The sequence below is a fragment of the Glarea lozoyensis genome, assembly GCF_000409485.1.
Source record: "Glarea lozoyensis ATCC 20868 chromosome Unknown GLAREA6, whole genome shotgun sequence".
Classification (NCBI taxonomy): domain Eukaryota; kingdom Fungi; phylum Ascomycota; class Leotiomycetes; order Helotiales; family Helotiaceae; genus Glarea; species Glarea lozoyensis.
The window spans coordinates 2139678-2155560 of NW_007361001.1; the positions used below are offsets into that span (position 1 = coordinate 2139678).

Consider the following 15883-nt stretch of genomic DNA (forward strand, 5'->3'; position numbering starts at 1 on the left):
GTGCAATCGCTGTTTTCATCGCGTGTTGTGTTTCAGTCCCTGCCAGTGTTCCCCGAATCTGAAATGTCTAGGTGTCGTTGTCTTGATAAAAGCGGACCACTCCTCGTCGTTTGCTGCGATTGCGAATCTGCTTTCACCGAAAGACTCGTCTAGTATTACCAGAAAATGGTCTGGTGAGATGTGTTTGTAGAGATTGTGTAGGCATTGCTGGTGGAATGAGCAGAGGAGAGTGTATTGCCCACCGGTTGACCTTCATGTGTAAATGGCAGTCTTTGAAGAATTGACGTTTGATCAGAAGTTGTGAAGGTAGTTATAGACCAAGAGATTTTGTTTTTAGCCGTTCCATTTTCAACAACGACTTGAGGGTTTTTCGAAGCGCTGATGTTGATGTGGGTTTGAGTGTGGTTGGTGGCTTAGGTTATGTAGATGACTGTGGAGATGGCGATGTAGCTCAAGAGTGACTGTTTTTTTCGTCTCCTGCTTTCATCGTCGCCATTGTACTGGAAGATACAACTTGGCTTCAGTGTCACAAGACTCGTGCTTGTGCAGGTGAGTTTGCTGAACTAAAGAGTGGATTATCAGTATCGTCATGGCAGGGTCGAAGGCAGGAGAGCATACTTTTTTTGGATTGTTTTTTGTGTTAAAACATATTCTTGACAACAGAATCAGTCTTCTTGACTTGTGCCGGATATGGTAGTAGGTAGTAGAGTTGTGAGTCGTGGACTTGGACGCTTAAAATATTTGTGAAGTACGAATATTGCGTTCTCTGAATACCTAATGATCAATAAAAGTTAGCTCGAGATTCATTTGTTGTTCTGGTAGCTGACTTGGTACTCACTGTGTTTTTTTTGTTCTTTTTTGTTTGTATGTGGTTGTCATTTGGCTGTGGAGGAGAGCTCTTCCCTCCTTCTTTTGTTTTTGGTTTTGAAGAGTCTTGTAAAACCCTGGCTGCGTCAGCAATTGATTATACAGAGCATATCAATCCATGAAGCCTAGCTGAGGAAGCACACCTTTATTGAAAGGGAGTAGTACCTTTCTGCTTTTTTGGGTTGTTTTTAAGGTTTTGTAAAGCCTAGACTATGTTAGCCACCGAATATACAGAGGTTTCCAACCCATGAAATATAGCCGAAAGAACATACCTTTGATGAAGGGGGTTAAGTTTTTTTTTTGCTTTTTTGAGTGGATTTTATGAGCCTTGTGAAGCCTTGAGCGCGTTAGCCATTGGTTATACATAAGGTTTCAGCCGAGGGAACATACTTTTGTGTATTTTAACATTTTTTTTGTTCCATTGCCGGCGAGGTGGTTTTTTGTGTTTGAACGTATGTTTGACGGTTTTGTTCCCTCACCGGTATGGAGTTTTGTTTTTGGGTTTTTGGAGGGTTGCGCTTATCGCCGGCGGAGCAGCTTTTTTGATGGATTTGTGTTTGTTTGAATTTTTTGTTTCGTCGCTGGCGGAATCGCTTTCTTTTGGTTTTGGTGTAGGCTCTCAAGCTTTTTGCCCCGTTGCTGGCGCAGTAAGATTTTTTTGGGTTGATGTTTATTTTGGTGTTTGTTACTTTGTCGCCGGCATGGTGCCTACACCAAGATGTTTCCTCAGAGAACATGTGACTTGACGTTCCCATTTGCTTGGTCTCGATCACTTCGAAATCACAGCTCTTTGGTAGTTGTTTTAGATGAAGCGTGAGGTACGCTTGGAGCTGGACTTTCGGAGGAAACAATGATGAGAGTGGCGGTAGTTGGAGCTTTTGGGGTTGTTGAGGTAGAAGAGGAACGATGATAGTGGAATGACTATTCATCGTCCGAATAATCGGAATAATCGTTAACGGGCGGTACTTCAAGGTCCGTCCTATCGTCTTCATCCCAACTTGGTAAGCCTCGTATTTCTTGATTTTTCCATCCCAGAATCTGACGGCCTCCTGGCTTAGACCCATATCTTTCATGAGTCTGAAGACACCGACTGGGTTTTCTGGAGTACCCTCGCCGGAATGTAGATCGTCGAAGTTCTTTACTGGGAAGGCGTCCGGGTTCTTTGAGTAGTATTCCGCTAACCTTACCAGACCGACGCAGAAGTCGATCCAGTGCGAGATTTCGTCGGGGTCGAGTGTTCCACGGGCTTGACGAAATTCGATGGTTTCAGCGAAATCTTCACCTCGGACGAGGTATGTGAAATTAACGAGGCGGTTGCGGTCTCCATTTGGAGATCCGATACGAGCAGGCCAGCACATTTTCTGCGAGAGGGAGGTTTTCTTCGCAATGATGTTGATACGATTTCGAATCCTTTGGACACTGCCGTTCTCTGCTATGAGCGCTTTGGTACTGAAGTCACCGCCCACTCGGTTTGGATTATCCTCGTCAACGTCTAGAAAGTAGAGGCGGTTACTCTCGAGTTGACCAGCTGCAGAGGCATGTCCAGGTCGGCGGACTGGGGGGTGGAGTCGGCTGATTTTTTCTTCAAATAGAAGGACCAGTATTGCCAACTCCTTAAGGACTTCGAGATCTTGTGGTGCTTCGACATGGACGTGGAATCCACATTGGTTCGTAATGAATGAGCTATGTTTGTTTTGTGGAGTGCCAACAGCGGCAGTGACGAGCTGTTGGATTTCCTCCTTGTGGTTGGCGAATCTCGTATTAAGCACGGGGGAGACCAATTCCATGCCATACGAATCCCATTTGTTTGATGAGATGTGATGCTTGGGAAGTCGGTTCTGAACGTTCTCGGATCCGACTCCGTTGACAGTGTGATCAGGCGTGATTATCCACTTGTCATATTTGAGATTCGCCAATGCCTTCTTAGAACCATATATTGTGCCAAAGATCTTTGTGGGGATCTGAGGGCATTGCTTTCGGAGATTCCGCTGCAATATTGCTTGTGGCTCGCCATTATACTGAGATAATTAGCATGTCGAATAAAGAAATGATGCCAGAATAATACTCACTGCTCGCGGTTCGCTCGCGTCGTCATCGACTATCCCCCAGCTGTTGTAAACGTGATTGGGTAATGTGGTAGGTGTGAATTCAGGATATTGCTCTCTCGTCGCATAGTCGAGATTCTTTTTGATTTGGTCTCCCCTGACTGAAAGCTCTTCTTCGTGGAATGCGAATAGGAACTCCAGCTCGACCCCGTAGTTCATGTCTCTGCCAGGGAACATGGCTGGGTTGGTTGTTACAGACTTGATGGGTAGTTATGCGAATAGGTAGAAATAAAGCGAGTGTGTATAATATCCAAAACGAATGTGAATGATGCTTGGGGATAGTAGCGATAGAATATTGAAGATGTTGTATGAAGTTTTTCAAAAAAAGGTCTACGTGTATGCTCCATTTTGATGGGTCATACAGAATAGTGGCGCTAGACCCTTAGTTAATTCTAATGTGATGTCAATCTGCCATTTAGACCAGTCAGGTCACAAGGAGGAGACAAGCTATAAACTTAGGCACAGCCAAGAGCAAAAAATGGTAAAGAATATCTTGGCGCGACAACGAACTTTATTGGGATTTTAAAATATTGTAGCACTTGAAGTTCCTGTCTAATGTTTGAATCTTCACCCTGTGAGCGATCCACCTACAGCAATCCAATAAAGATAAAATAATATCAACCAAGGCCAGATGAAATTCCACGCAAAAGCAAGGACATAAAAACAGTAGCATTTTAAGAGAACGATGTTTAGCCTGCTGTAACTGGTAATGAGACATGTCTACATGAGACACCTCCGCTAAGGCTTATGAGACTCCATTCTCAATTGTATGGCTAGCCCATCGTTGAAATGTACTGATAGAACTCGCATTACGGGGAAGATAACAAACACACAAGCGCGTTCAATGACATGTGAATGAAATGGTGCGTCAGTCATGTATTCTTGCTTTGCAGAGGAACTCCCATCAACTTGAAAACAACAGCCTATTTATGCTGATCAGACATACGGCCAAATTTAAGTGAATCAGAGCATAGCTTAGAATTTCGTCTCCTTTGTCTTGATAGACACATTACTCCTTGGTAACTTGTTTGAAGACATTACATACGCTCTTGGTTGGGCTTCAGGGGCAATGCTTTCCAATAGATAGGTGACTGCATTACTCGAGCCAACACGAGTGCCATAAATTATCAAAAGATTCCAAAACAAACTTTCAGTCATACAGTGTCCAAGGTGACCAGGATTTAACTGTGTAAATGCGCCATTCATTGTGAATACATGTACTGAACAAAAATGTATCTCGAAAACAGCATTGCATGCACATGAAAATATCAAGAGTATAACAGGTTGTAGTATTTTGGAAGATTTGCATAATCGTTCAAAACAAGGCGGAAATGGAAACGGCCCAGTAATAACACGATGAAGGGGTAGTGAAAGTTGAATACACACTAGAAAATCTTTTGTCTTTTTGTTTTTCTGAAAACTGAATTGGGGTACCTATTAATTGCCTAATATCGTTCAAGACTTCTTGTCTTCTGCGTCGTCGGATTCGTCTGAATCATCAGACTCTTCCTCTTCAGTATGCTCCTCCTTAGAACCAAGTTTCGTGCTGCTTACAACATCTGGTTCAGAAGTCTTCTCGGTATCGGCATTGTCATCTTCGTCTGACGTTTCCTCCTCATCCTCGTCTTCTTCAGGTATAGCGCATGCTTCTTCGACTTGTTTGATCTCCTCGGCGGAAGCTACAGATATTGAAGAGCCCCGGTGCTCCAAGATTGGTGGATTGAACTCGGTCGGCTTCCATGCAGTGCTATTTGGAGATTGCAATGAGAATTTGTGGACAGCTGACGGCGGGGAAGCAGGTGGACCAATATCTGGCATGGCATCTGGTGCTTTCCGCCAAGCTGTTGAGCCAGGACTTTGAAGGGAGGTTGGGTCATTGATTGACAGTTTATCTACTGGCAGATCACTGACAGAAATAGGAGCAGGCGCCGCGGCCTTCTCTGCCTCTTTCTTAGCCGGTTCTGCTTCCTTCTTGATCGGTTCTGCTTGACCAACTCCACCCAGAGTCTCCGTCACCTTCTTCATCCCTTGTTTTGCTTTTTGTGCAGCTTCTTGACCGACTTGCTGCAACACTGACGAAATCGCTGATGGTACATCGCTTTGTGATGATTTTGGCTGGTCTGAGGTTTTTGATGCAGCTGTGGCAGAGGCGGACTCTGGCTTCTTGTTCTCTTGAGCAATCGGGGCCTTCGAGGTTTTGCCAGATGGTTGACCTGCCTTTGGACGTAACGGTACAAGATTCGAGGTTCCGTGGATCTTAACATGCATCTTCATCTCTCCATATTCGTTCCATTCCTCAATCTCGACAAGGTCCTAAGTCGTTAATATGTGGTATGCACATTCGGAGAGTCAACCCACCCCTAAAACCGTTCCTTCTTGAACAAGTCCTGGTAGCTTCCTCACCCGACCCGACGCATCCTTCCCAGCTCTACGACCCCATATGTTACGAGCCCTGTCATCCGTGGCGACATCGATAGCGAGAAATGGGATGCGGTTGGCCTTCAAGATGGTTTCCAAACGCGAGGTCGCGGTGACAATATGGGACGACCCGGATGTCAAAGAAGTATAAAGGAAAAGGTTTTTGTCGAGGGAATAGGATATCGGAGCTGACTGTTCAGCCATCTTGACGGTTTAATATCGTGGTCGATTCGTTTCGCCTGCCGTCTCTGGCTGCGGGGTTTGTTTTGTTGTCAGGAGAATGTGAAGCAACTCGGCTGAAGGTTGTCAACGGCGCGTTTCACGGTTATGCGAAGCTCCCATGCTCGCCTGCACAAAGAAGTATCCATTTGGGATGAATAACGTGAACATACACACCTCGCTCCATCAGCGATGCAATTGGCACACGGCTTGACACGCATAGACAATTGCTGCGAGTCGACCCCTGGTCACTCAGTATCAGCGCTTATCGGCGAACGTTGAGGTCATCCCCAAACCTCGGTAGGTGTCTCTGCATCTTTATTCTGTCGTACGGAGTACATTTTCATCTAAACTCGACATGTCTTCGTCGTCAGGAGCCGCACTCATTGCCCAAGCGCTTCAGGAACTAGGCGTAAAAGTTATTTTTGGCCTGGTTGGAATCCCAGTTGTTCAGATTGCTGAAGAGGCAATTGCCCTCGGCATCCGCTTCATTGCGTTTAGGAACGAGCAAGCGGCGAGCTATGCAGCAACAGCATATGGATACCTGACAGGTAAACCTGGAGTTTGCCTGGTCGTTGGTGGTCCTGGAGTGCTCCATGCTTGGGCTGGCATTGGCAATGCATCTGCCAATGCTTTCCCATTACTCTTGCTTGCTGGTTCCAGCGAGACTCACTTGGTTACAAAGGGCGCTTTCCAGGAGATGGACGCTATAACGCTGCTATCTCCCCATACAAAAATATCAATCCGGTCCACTATCGACTCGATCCCCGAAAGTCTTACGAATGCGTACAAGACGGCGTGGTACGGTAGGGGCGGGCCGACATTTGTTGATCTACCAGCAGATGTGATACAGGGAGATGGAGAAAAGACAATGGCATATGCGGTACCAGAACCCCCCAAAGCGGCCTCAGATCCTGAGAAGATACGAGTGGTGGCACAGTTGCTCAAATCGGCAAAGGCACCTTTAGTTATTGTTGGAAAAGGCGCAGCCTATGCGCAAGCCGAATCCGTTATACGGAAGTTAATCGACGAGACGAGAATTCCGTTCTTACCGACACCCATGGGAAAAGGCGTCCTTCCAGATTCCCATGCTTCCAATATAGCTTCCGCAAGATCCACCGCACTGAAAGGCGCGGACGTTGTCTTGATATTAGGTGCTAGACTGAACTGGATATTGCACTTTGGCGACGAGCCCAAATGGAATTCAGCCGTCGAAATATGCCAAGTTGACATCTCAGCGGAGGAGCTGGGCAAGAACAATGGAGATGCCTCTCTTGGTATTGTTGGAGATATCAAGGTTGTTACATCACAGCTTCTTAATGAACTCGAGGGATGGCAATATGATACATCCTCGGATTTTGTTCGTGCCCTAAAAGCTAGCGAAAAGAAGAACGTGGCTAAAGCAGCCAAATCTGCAAAGGTAGATAGTACCCCAATGACTTATGAGAGGACTTTCGACGTTATCAGGGAAACTATTGACGCCATCTCGCCCGTGGAAGACGGAGGCGTTGTCTATGTATCAGAAGGAGCCAATACAATGGACAAATCGCGTTCTGCTTTCAATGTTGAGCATCCCAGATTGCGTCTTGACGCAGGCACGTACGCTACCATGGGAGTGGGCTTAGGTTATGCGATTGCTGCACATTGTGCATACAACCTGCCTTCTCCCGAAGCCGCATCTGGTCCAGAATCATCTCGCAAGAAAGTTGTTTGCCTTGAAGGAGACTCTGCATTCGGGTTCTCACTGGCGGAAGTCGAAACCATGGCAAGATATGGAATGGATATACTGATTTTCGTAATCAATAATGGAGGCGTATACCATGGTGACAGTGAAGATTCAGATGCTTGGCTGGAAATGCAACGAAATACAATCGAGGGGAAATCAAAGGGTGCGTTGAGAAGTTCAAGTCTTGGATGGGAAGTAGGGTATGAAAATATCGCCAAAATGTGTGGTGGTAAAGGATATCTTGTCCGAACCCCTGAAGAGCTTGCCAAAGCTACAGAGGAGGGATTCAAGGCGAATGTTCCGGTCGTTGTAAACGTAATAATTCAGGCAGGACAAGCTCAAAAGCTAGTAAGTCATCAAAAAACTTCCGTTTGCTGTAGAGTGTCTGCCATTGGGCGGATTGGAGATTTGACCTTGTGACAGTGGCTTACATTTGCATCAGGAATTTGCTTGGCAAAACAACTCTAAAAAGGCAAAGAAAGACTCTAAATTGTGAGAAAATCTCTTAAAAGCAAGCGGAGTAGAAATCATGACTTCCACTGCGGCTATTTGCACCACTGCATATGTGCAACTTCAAAGAAAGCCTGCCAACCGAAACAAAAGACGCACACAACCCGTCTTTCCAGGCAAAAGTTCTTTCCTCGCATCGAATTTGCCCGGCGAAAACCGAAGACTCAAAATAGATGTTACAAGGAGGGTCTTTGAAGCTAGGAACTGCAGGACAGGGTGGAATTGAAGATGCGTGTAGCCGACATGAATTTTTGTATTCTCAAGGTAGTTCGTTGTCAGGCTTGCAGATGTTACAGAATTCCTTTGAATTCGTGACAATCGTTTGTCATATACAAGTTCGTTGAAAGGAGATGCAGATCTTCAACACTATCACTATCACATAATCTATATAACATTAATCTCGGTTTTCTGTTGCAGGCTCCATTCCCTTCTCACATCTCAATCCTATTCGTACTCCCCAGATAAATTACCATCAACTCAACAAACCACTACCATCAAAATGCCTCAATGGTTCGGAACCACCTACGCCAAAGACCCTCTTTCTGGGATCAAATATCCAGTTCGAGGGCACTCACCATCCCGTTCCTCGTCCTCTTCATCCCGTTCATCTCACACCTCTCGAAGTCATAACTCGCATTCAACCTACCACATCGACCAGCGACGCCAAACCACCAATCAATTCGGCTGTATCCATGACCACGACGTTAACACGCCTTTAAGATTGGAAAATCACCGTCAATACACCTATTCAAATAATTCTGGACAGGATAGAGGCTATTACCGCTCTCTACCCTCAGCCACACCCAGTCCGTCCACACCATCAACGGTTATCTACCAAAACTTCAACTCCCCAACCCAACCACCACATCAACCATACACAGTGGCCTCCCCATCTCCACGTCCCAACCACGACGCATCCCTCTCAACCCTCCACGCCGACCTCTCACTCCTCCGCTCCCGCCTCGAAACCACAGAACAAGCGCACCTCCTCACTAAACTCCACGCCCTCGAATCCCATTCCCAATCCCATCATCGCCCCCGCCGTTCCCGCCAATCCCACTCCACATACACCAGCGACTCCGACACCTCCACAACCTACTCCTCCCCACCAACCTACGCCACCCATCCCCCCTCCTACCCATCCCACCTCAGACCCAGATCCCACACCACCAGCGGAGGGTCCACAGCAGCCGGTCACGGCACAGCGCGTCTCATTGGTGATTTCAGCGTTTTCCCCTCTGAAGGCAGCGGCCGTGACGGTTCGCACAAACGGATGGTTGGAGACGAAGCTGATGAGATTCTGAGGGATGAGATGGGTGGTAGGTTTCCTTATTGGAGGGATGAGAGAGGGGATGGGTATATGTAAGTGAGAGGTGTGAGGATGGGTTTTTTGAGATTGAGGATGTGGGGAAGGTGCTGAGTTGATTTTTGTTTGTTGTTTGAGTATGGTTTCTTTTTGATTTTTGGGGACTAGGAAATCTTTCATTGGGATAGACTTTTGAGGTTTGGAGCTGAAATGCGAGTTATTATGCCTGGACAACGGTACACACCGAGGTCTGAGTAACACTTGAGATGCAGGTTTCTGTTAAAGATTCTTGCAATTGTACTTTGATATGGATTTCGGAGAGTTAGTTTTTGGAATTGATCTTACGGTTCTCACTAAAGTCTTTGGTTCAATTGCGATTTATCTCTAATAACTTTCATTATAAACATGCTAACTACTGAATCCAGATTTCCATATCGCATGTTAACCCATTCTGGATCCTAATTCCCATCTGAAGATGAAAAAGAGAACATTAAAATAGAGGCTTGAAACATACTTTGAAAATAAAGAAAGCAGAGCAGTATGCAAGCATGTGTAAGCAACTTCTTCTCGGTAATACCTCTCCAAACTCCGACAAGTAAATGTCCTTGTCATCTATAGTTTATAATTATCTCCCCCAGTCCGAGTAAAACCATAACGCCAGAAACATCATCCTATCATACAACTCATTCACCTTTCTTTCGGCTGATCAAATGAAACGGACAGCTATCTGTTAGCAGACCTCCGGATTGAATGATTAACCGAGAATGCAAGCTCCCATAGCGAGAAGACCCAACATAATGCCTGGCACAACCATGTGAGCACTTGCGCCAGAGCCAGTTGGTTGAGTAATAGCGGTGCTTGCAGGAGCGGATGGAGCAGTTGGAGTAACTACTACAATGCTCGAGACTGTGGCATTGGTATGTGGTGCAGTGCCAGTAACGATGACCATGCTTGTAGGAGCACTGCCTGGGCCCGATGGAACAACAGAAGCCTTGCTGGTAGCATTGGTACCGGAGTTAGAGTTGACGCTGACGACAGGGGTTGATGTAGATGCTGGTGTAGTTGCTGGTGCAGTATGGTTGCTTGAAGGGTAGGCTGCGCTAGAAACAGGTGCTTGTGCGGAAGATGCGACTGAAGGTGAGGCTGCAGGTTTGGAGGACTCAATGACTGCAGAGGTAGCCGGAGTAGTTGCAGCGACGGACGAGACGACTGGAGCAGATGTAGAGACGCTCGCCTTCGAGCTGGATGCTGCTGGCGATGGGAATTGATAACCAGAAGAAGCTACAGTCTTGTCGGATGCGGTGTAAATTGACGAAGTAGCGACTGCAGCAGAGGTGCCATATTGAGGCGCCGCAGCTGTTGTCGACTTTTGTCCAGAGCAATCGGTAACTCCAGAGTCACAGGAAATGATTGTAGAAGTTTTGGTCTCGACAATGGTGGAGGTGCTTGCGGCTGCGACGAGGCAGAGGCCACTGAGGCGGGCGAAGATGATTGAAGTACGCATTTTGCGGAGAGAGTTGTGTATCGGGAGAATGAAGAGATTGCGAAGATCTAACGAGCGTGGGTACACGAGACGTGTTTTGGATAGAGGAGAAGTGAGCCTGAGCCTGAGATCGGTCTTCTTTTTTGTGTGTGAAAGTGTTTTGTTTTGATGAGAAGAAAATCTGAACGCGAGAAGAAAGAATAGATCTGGCCCAGGCAACGGTAGCCGACGAGTCAAGCGACTAGGAGATAAACAAACCAGGTAAGGCAGGCACGAAGGTGAAGGTGAACGTCTTGAGCACGGTGAAGCGCGCTTGGCATCTTGTGTTGGGCGACGACGAGGTGACCTCCAATCCAATTTTCAACTCTTGAACGGATTCCCCGACAGATAAGTGTGAATCGCAGCTCACTTTTCATTCCATTGTGTATGATATTTCCACTTTGCTCCTCCAAAGTCATATCTATTGTACAAGCTTCCCGAAATTGGGAAAACTCAGTGTTAAATTATATACATTGATTCGGCTTGCCATTTTCATAGGCAAGCAAGATCCTATCTACAGCTTCATCCACAAAACTTAATTGTCTCGCTATTCATGGAAAGTCGGTTATGCTAACATTTGCTGGGCACATCCCAATCCAGGGTTCCCAGAACGAAGAGGTGAATACATTCGAAACTTGAAGCTCACATACCCGAAATCATGTTCGGCCTAATTTATTTCCACCCTCGACTCGGCTCGATCCAATTAATTTGAGAACTAATTTACTCAAAATAGGTAACACAATTGGCATTCTTGTGAATTGCCCAGTCTGTGAATCCAACATAATTAAGCTACAAATCTTGCAATCCTCTGTCCGGATCTTTTACTACTATCCGCCGTTTCACTCGGCTCTCAATACCTGCTGTAGGAACATCATCAAGTAAAGCTGGATCGATATTGTCAAGTGCAGTATCTCTCTCTTTCTTGTCCTTTTCAGCATCTCTCTCTTTCTTGTCCTTTTCATCGTCTTCGCTAATTTCCTCCCATGTTCGCTTGCGCATGGTAACAACCAACAGAGGACGAGATTGCTCCTCAGAAGGTAGACTTCTCAAGACGTCCCGCTTTTCCAATTCCAAAGCGCCAGAAAAGGAAATGACGCGGTATCTGTAAGACTGCAGATGCAGATTGAGTATGTCGTAGACCGAATACCATATACCATGCTCCAGTCTACGTTGTTCGTCCTCACAATAATCGACGAGCTCAATTGCACGATGGAAGTGTTCTTCTCCAGGAAGTGTAGAGAAAAGGTCCACGTGTCTCATCATCTGCGAGATGGGTTCGAATACGAATGGCCTTGGATAGAACCACATGTCTGGGATCTGTTCTTGCAAATATGCCCATTGGACAGTACAGGCGAGGTGCTTGATGACAGTTCTATAGAGCTTAGATGAAGCAAGGCCGCCAACGAACTCGATGCTGTGATACCCAGGTGTATCACGTTTTTCTTCTTCGGTTCTGGCCCTCCAGTTGGTAAATACGAGAGAGTTTGCCTTGCTCGGCTTCAGATTATGGCTGACGTAGGCCTTGACGAGGAGTTTCTTGACACAATTGAAGTCGACGGGTGAATGGTTAGCTCGCTTGGCTTGAGTATTGGTTTTGTTTTGATTGCCGTCCTTTTCGTCTTTGTTGTCCTCGGGTTCCTTGCCCTTTCGTTTCTTGTCTTCAGCTTCCTTCTTTTCACGCTCCTGCTCTTTGCGAACCAACTCTTCACGTTCCTTCTCTTCGAGAATCTTGTCCTCGGGTTCATTGTATGTTCTCTCGTGTTCGTGCCCGTTGTCTCTGTCCTCCTCGTCTCTGTCCTCCTCGTCTCTGTCCTCCTCGTCTCTGTCCTCCTCGTCTCTGTCCTCCTCGTCTCTGTCTTCCTGCTCTTCACCTGGCCCCTCTGCGGGGTATTTCCCCTTTCGCTCTCTGCGCTCCTTAGCCTTATTCCTCTCGTTGGTGAGAAAACGGTCAAAAACGTCTATACCACTGCTCGTGACCAATTTTTCAACCCTGTATGTGCTTGTGGAAAAACGTCGCTTCTTGCGAAGAGTCTCGAAGTGGCCGGCGAGAGCCTGTTGAGAATGGCCAACGAGAGCCTGTTGAGAGTCGCTGACGAGAGCCTGTTGAGAATGGCCGGAAGTGACGATGGAATTTGTTAAGGACATTTTGAGCTTGGATGTTCTTTGAGATGTTAGAGAGAGCAACGGAAGAGCCTTTGAGCGAAGCTCGACGCGTGGGCGATAAGGTGTTGACTTACAATGTCCTTGTACCAAGAGAGGTGATTGATTACATCAGAATGATGATATTAGAATTGGCTGTCACTATACAAAGAAGTACAGAAAAATATCTGGCGTTCTGAAGATGGATAATAGTTATGAGGAGAGGAACAAAACTCGGACGACTTTAGGTGTTTAAGAGGCTCCAGTTGGAAGACTCCACCTAAGGACCCCTATTCCATTGTTATATCATAACTACCTTCTAGCTGGAACTATTTTTTTAGTGCGGCTACCAGACCAAATGAAGAAGCGACTACAACGAGTTCTGACGTCGTTATAGATGGACTTACTGCCAAAGGCTCTGACTCCCGTATCAAATACATAGCCATGTGAAGGACATCATGTGTATTTTAGTTTGGCTTTGGTACTGCAAAGCCGACTACTCGAGATATGACGGCAACGGATGGGTCCGCATAGTAAAGCGAGTGGGAACTGAGAAGATTCAGTGAAGCACGGCGAAGAAAAAAAAGATAACATCCTATATTCAGCGATGGAGTGGAAATAGAGAAGGAAATCCATTGAGAACAATGAGCCGAACATGTAAGGAGAGTGCTGTTGATATACCCTGGACATCAAGTAGTGTCGCAAGATCATAGCTTAACTATGCCTCGGTCGAAGTTCATTCCATCTGCACATACCGGCAGCACCCCAACAACCATCGAAAGGCAGGGTTGCGAGCGAGTGAAGCCATCTGACGGTTACTCTGATTGAAAATATCGGTCCTCTGCCGGGCCCGGATATGGTTCAGAGAATGAACTCTAACTATAACGCCAAGACTCGACGATGTCATAACAAGTCCCGCAGCCTGAGAAATCTTTAGCAAATGCGACTAAGAGGTGTAAGGATATATCGTACAGTATATTTTTTTGAGCTAATACCATCATGTGATCATCTTGCTCCAAATGCTTCGAAAAGCTAAATGTAAATAAGCGAGGGCGAAAGGGGTTTCTGACAGGCACATTGATATAGTGCAAATCACATCGAAACATCAATGGATTATCAAAGACACGTAAAATAATTTATTCATTGCGATTTCTCTTTCACAACCAATTAATCTACTTTTCATTCTCATCCTACTGCCTATTTGGACGCATCGATAACACAAAAGCCCCAAGCTTGCGCATCTCGGGCATGCGAGACGGATATGCGGAAACCGAGGCGGCGCTCTTTAGATATAGTAATTTGAGTGTATTTAAAAGTCGCAAGCCTGTGCTTTTGGTATCATACGGGCCAGTTCTTTTTGTAGCATCATTAGAATACAGCCATTGGCGCTGTAATCAGTTCCCTTGCAAACAACTATTTCTTGGTCAGCGTTAATGGAAAGAATCACATTGTCCCAAACTAACCCAAGGTAATCCTCCTTGATACTGGCAATAGCGTAGATACTCCCCACCTCTTCCCTTGTACCAAAGATTTTGACGCGCACATGTGTACCGACCTGAATGACAGAATCTTCATTATCAGTCCACTGTGGAGGGGTAGCATTTGGGTCAAATGTAATGTCCGAAGGAATCATCTTTGAAAATTAGCAACAGATCTGGGAAAGTGATAGTGTGTGGACTTACATGACCAGACACGAAAATTGATAGCGGCCCAGCTTCACAGAAAAAGCCAACGCCGTTAACAGAAGTCACGATAGCATCAACCTGTTCAAGTCAGTCACCACCAATGGACTCTCGACTCCAGGTATCCCTACGGTCTCGCCCTTGAACGGCCTCCATACCACCGCGCGGTAGTTAACGTTGAATTCAGCCAACCCACTTCCGGGTAGAATACGACCTTCTGAGATATTGACCGTGTCCATTATGGTAATGATATAATATCTCCCGGTGCAAGTACCCTCGACATCCTTCAGTAACTTGTGCGTGACCAGCTCATGCATATTCCGACCGAAATATGACGGATGCAAAGTGACCTGGTGGGTGAGGTTAAGAACGAAAAACATTATGCGCGATTGTCGTGAGATGTTTCGCGAACTGGTGTTGTAGGCTCTTAAGCTTGGGAATGAGATTGAGATGGTAGCAGATTTCACGATTTACGAGTATGGGTTCGTTGGGTCTCGACCTGGGCCAAGGTCTTCTATATTGTGCGATCTGGTCCACCAATTCGTGCGTCTCAATTTTGACGCGCACAGCGAATTCAAAAGCTCGTGGGCTTCTACCTGGTTGTTTGCTCGTCGATCTGTCCCATATATCCAAGCTCGTCTCTCGACTTTCTTCGTTGGGTGCTCGTGGGATGATATCTCGTCGCGCCCAGTTCTTTAGCAATCGGGTTCTTCTCGTAAACACGCAGATGTGCGAGTCGCTGCTCGATTCTAAACCTGTAGATGTGTTGCGTTTGACCACTGAGGAAATCTGCAGTCATCAGTCCAGAACGCGACACGGCGTTGGGCTTCGTAACATAACGTACAGTACACAGCTCAAATGAATGGCTTTGCAAAGACGGACGCTCTGGCACTGCTCTGGGGACCGTCACAGAGAGCGCACAAAGGTAGTCGAAATGCTGGAAGAAGAACAAGGACAGCGATTGAATTTGCGACCGTCGAGGACAAAGAGCAAGGGATAAAGCGAATTATTCACGCGACCGGCGGCTATTGATGTCATGGCGCTTGTTTGGCGGCTAAGCGTGAAAGGCATTAGTCTTTGGAAACGGTCGGTGCTGAGTTGTACGCTCCGGCGTACGGTCTGGCACGGACGGATGAGGCGGGTCCAAATGGTCGTTTCTCGAGCCTTGATCCAATACGAGCGCTGCACTCCTCCGTACGCATGCGAAAGGATAGCGCAGGCAGTCGGCAGCTTGGCAAGCGACGACATGTGAACTGCACTCCGTATGGTCCCATTATTCGCATCTCCAACAAACTCCCTGTCCTACTCACGATCTTCATTTTTACCACTCCTTTGAATAGGCATGATCCTGCGGCAAAAGATATCGCGTTGAATCCATCTCCTCGACGC

At 46.5% G+C, this 15883-nt stretch overlaps 7 protein-coding genes across 7 annotated transcripts; 2 read left to right on the forward strand and 5 right to left on the reverse strand.

The window, feature by feature from the left end:
- Window positions 1-1386: 1386 nt before the first annotated feature.
- Window positions 1387-3149, reverse strand: GLAREA_03028 (uncharacterized protein; the record flags this gene model as incomplete). Its single annotated transcript, XM_008088113.1, has 3 exons — window positions 1387-1506; window positions 1557-2885; window positions 2937-3149. The coding sequence occupies 3 exons, from the start codon at window positions 3147-3149 to the stop codon at window positions 1387-1389; spliced, it is 1662 nt and encodes a 553-aa protein (XP_008086304.1).
- Window positions 3150-4427: 1278 nt separating this feature from the next.
- GLAREA_03029 (Thioredoxin-like protein) lies at window positions 4428-5594 on the reverse strand (the record flags this gene model as incomplete). The annotated part of the gene is made up of 2 exons (XM_008088114.1): window positions 4428-5285; window positions 5331-5594. 2 exons carry the CDS (start codon window positions 5592-5594, stop codon window positions 4428-4430), a joined length of 1122 nt encoding a protein of 373 aa, XP_008086305.1.
- A 373-nt stretch (window positions 5595-5967) lies between these two features.
- On the forward strand, window positions 5968-7831 carry GLAREA_03030 (thiamine diphosphate-binding fold (THDP-binding); the record flags this gene model as incomplete). The annotated part of the gene is made up of 2 exons (XM_008088115.1): window positions 5968-7683; window positions 7778-7831. The coding sequence occupies 2 exons, from the start codon at window positions 5968-5970 to the stop codon at window positions 7829-7831; spliced, it is 1770 nt and encodes a 589-aa protein (XP_008086306.1).
- A 513-nt stretch (window positions 7832-8344) lies between these two features.
- On the forward strand, window positions 8345-9613 carry GLAREA_03031 (uncharacterized protein; the record flags this gene model as incomplete). Its single annotated transcript, XM_008088116.1, has 2 exons — window positions 8345-9207; window positions 9577-9613. The coding sequence occupies 2 exons, from the start codon at window positions 8345-8347 to the stop codon at window positions 9611-9613; spliced, it is 900 nt and encodes a 299-aa protein (XP_008086307.1).
- A 292-nt stretch (window positions 9614-9905) lies between these two features.
- Window positions 9906-10655, reverse strand: GLAREA_03032 (uncharacterized protein; the record flags this gene model as incomplete). Its single annotated transcript, XM_008088117.1, has 1 exon — window positions 9906-10655. The coding sequence occupies one exon, from the start codon at window positions 10653-10655 to the stop codon at window positions 9906-9908; it is 750 nt and encodes a 249-aa protein (XP_008086308.1).
- Window positions 10656-11462: 807 nt separating this feature from the next.
- GLAREA_03033 (uncharacterized protein) lies at window positions 11463-12818 on the reverse strand (the record flags this gene model as incomplete). Its single annotated transcript, XM_008088118.1, has 1 exon — window positions 11463-12818. One exon carries the CDS (start codon window positions 12816-12818, stop codon window positions 11463-11465), a length of 1356 nt encoding a protein of 451 aa, XP_008086309.1.
- Window positions 12819-14121: 1303 nt separating this feature from the next.
- GLAREA_03034 (Nucleic acid-binding protein) lies at window positions 14122-14874 on the reverse strand (the record flags this gene model as incomplete). The annotated part of the gene is made up of 4 exons (XM_008088119.1): window positions 14122-14200; window positions 14276-14445; window positions 14495-14575; window positions 14626-14874. 4 exons carry the CDS (start codon window positions 14872-14874, stop codon window positions 14122-14124), a joined length of 579 nt encoding a protein of 192 aa, XP_008086310.1.
- Between the last annotated feature and the right edge of the window lie 1009 nt (window positions 14875-15883).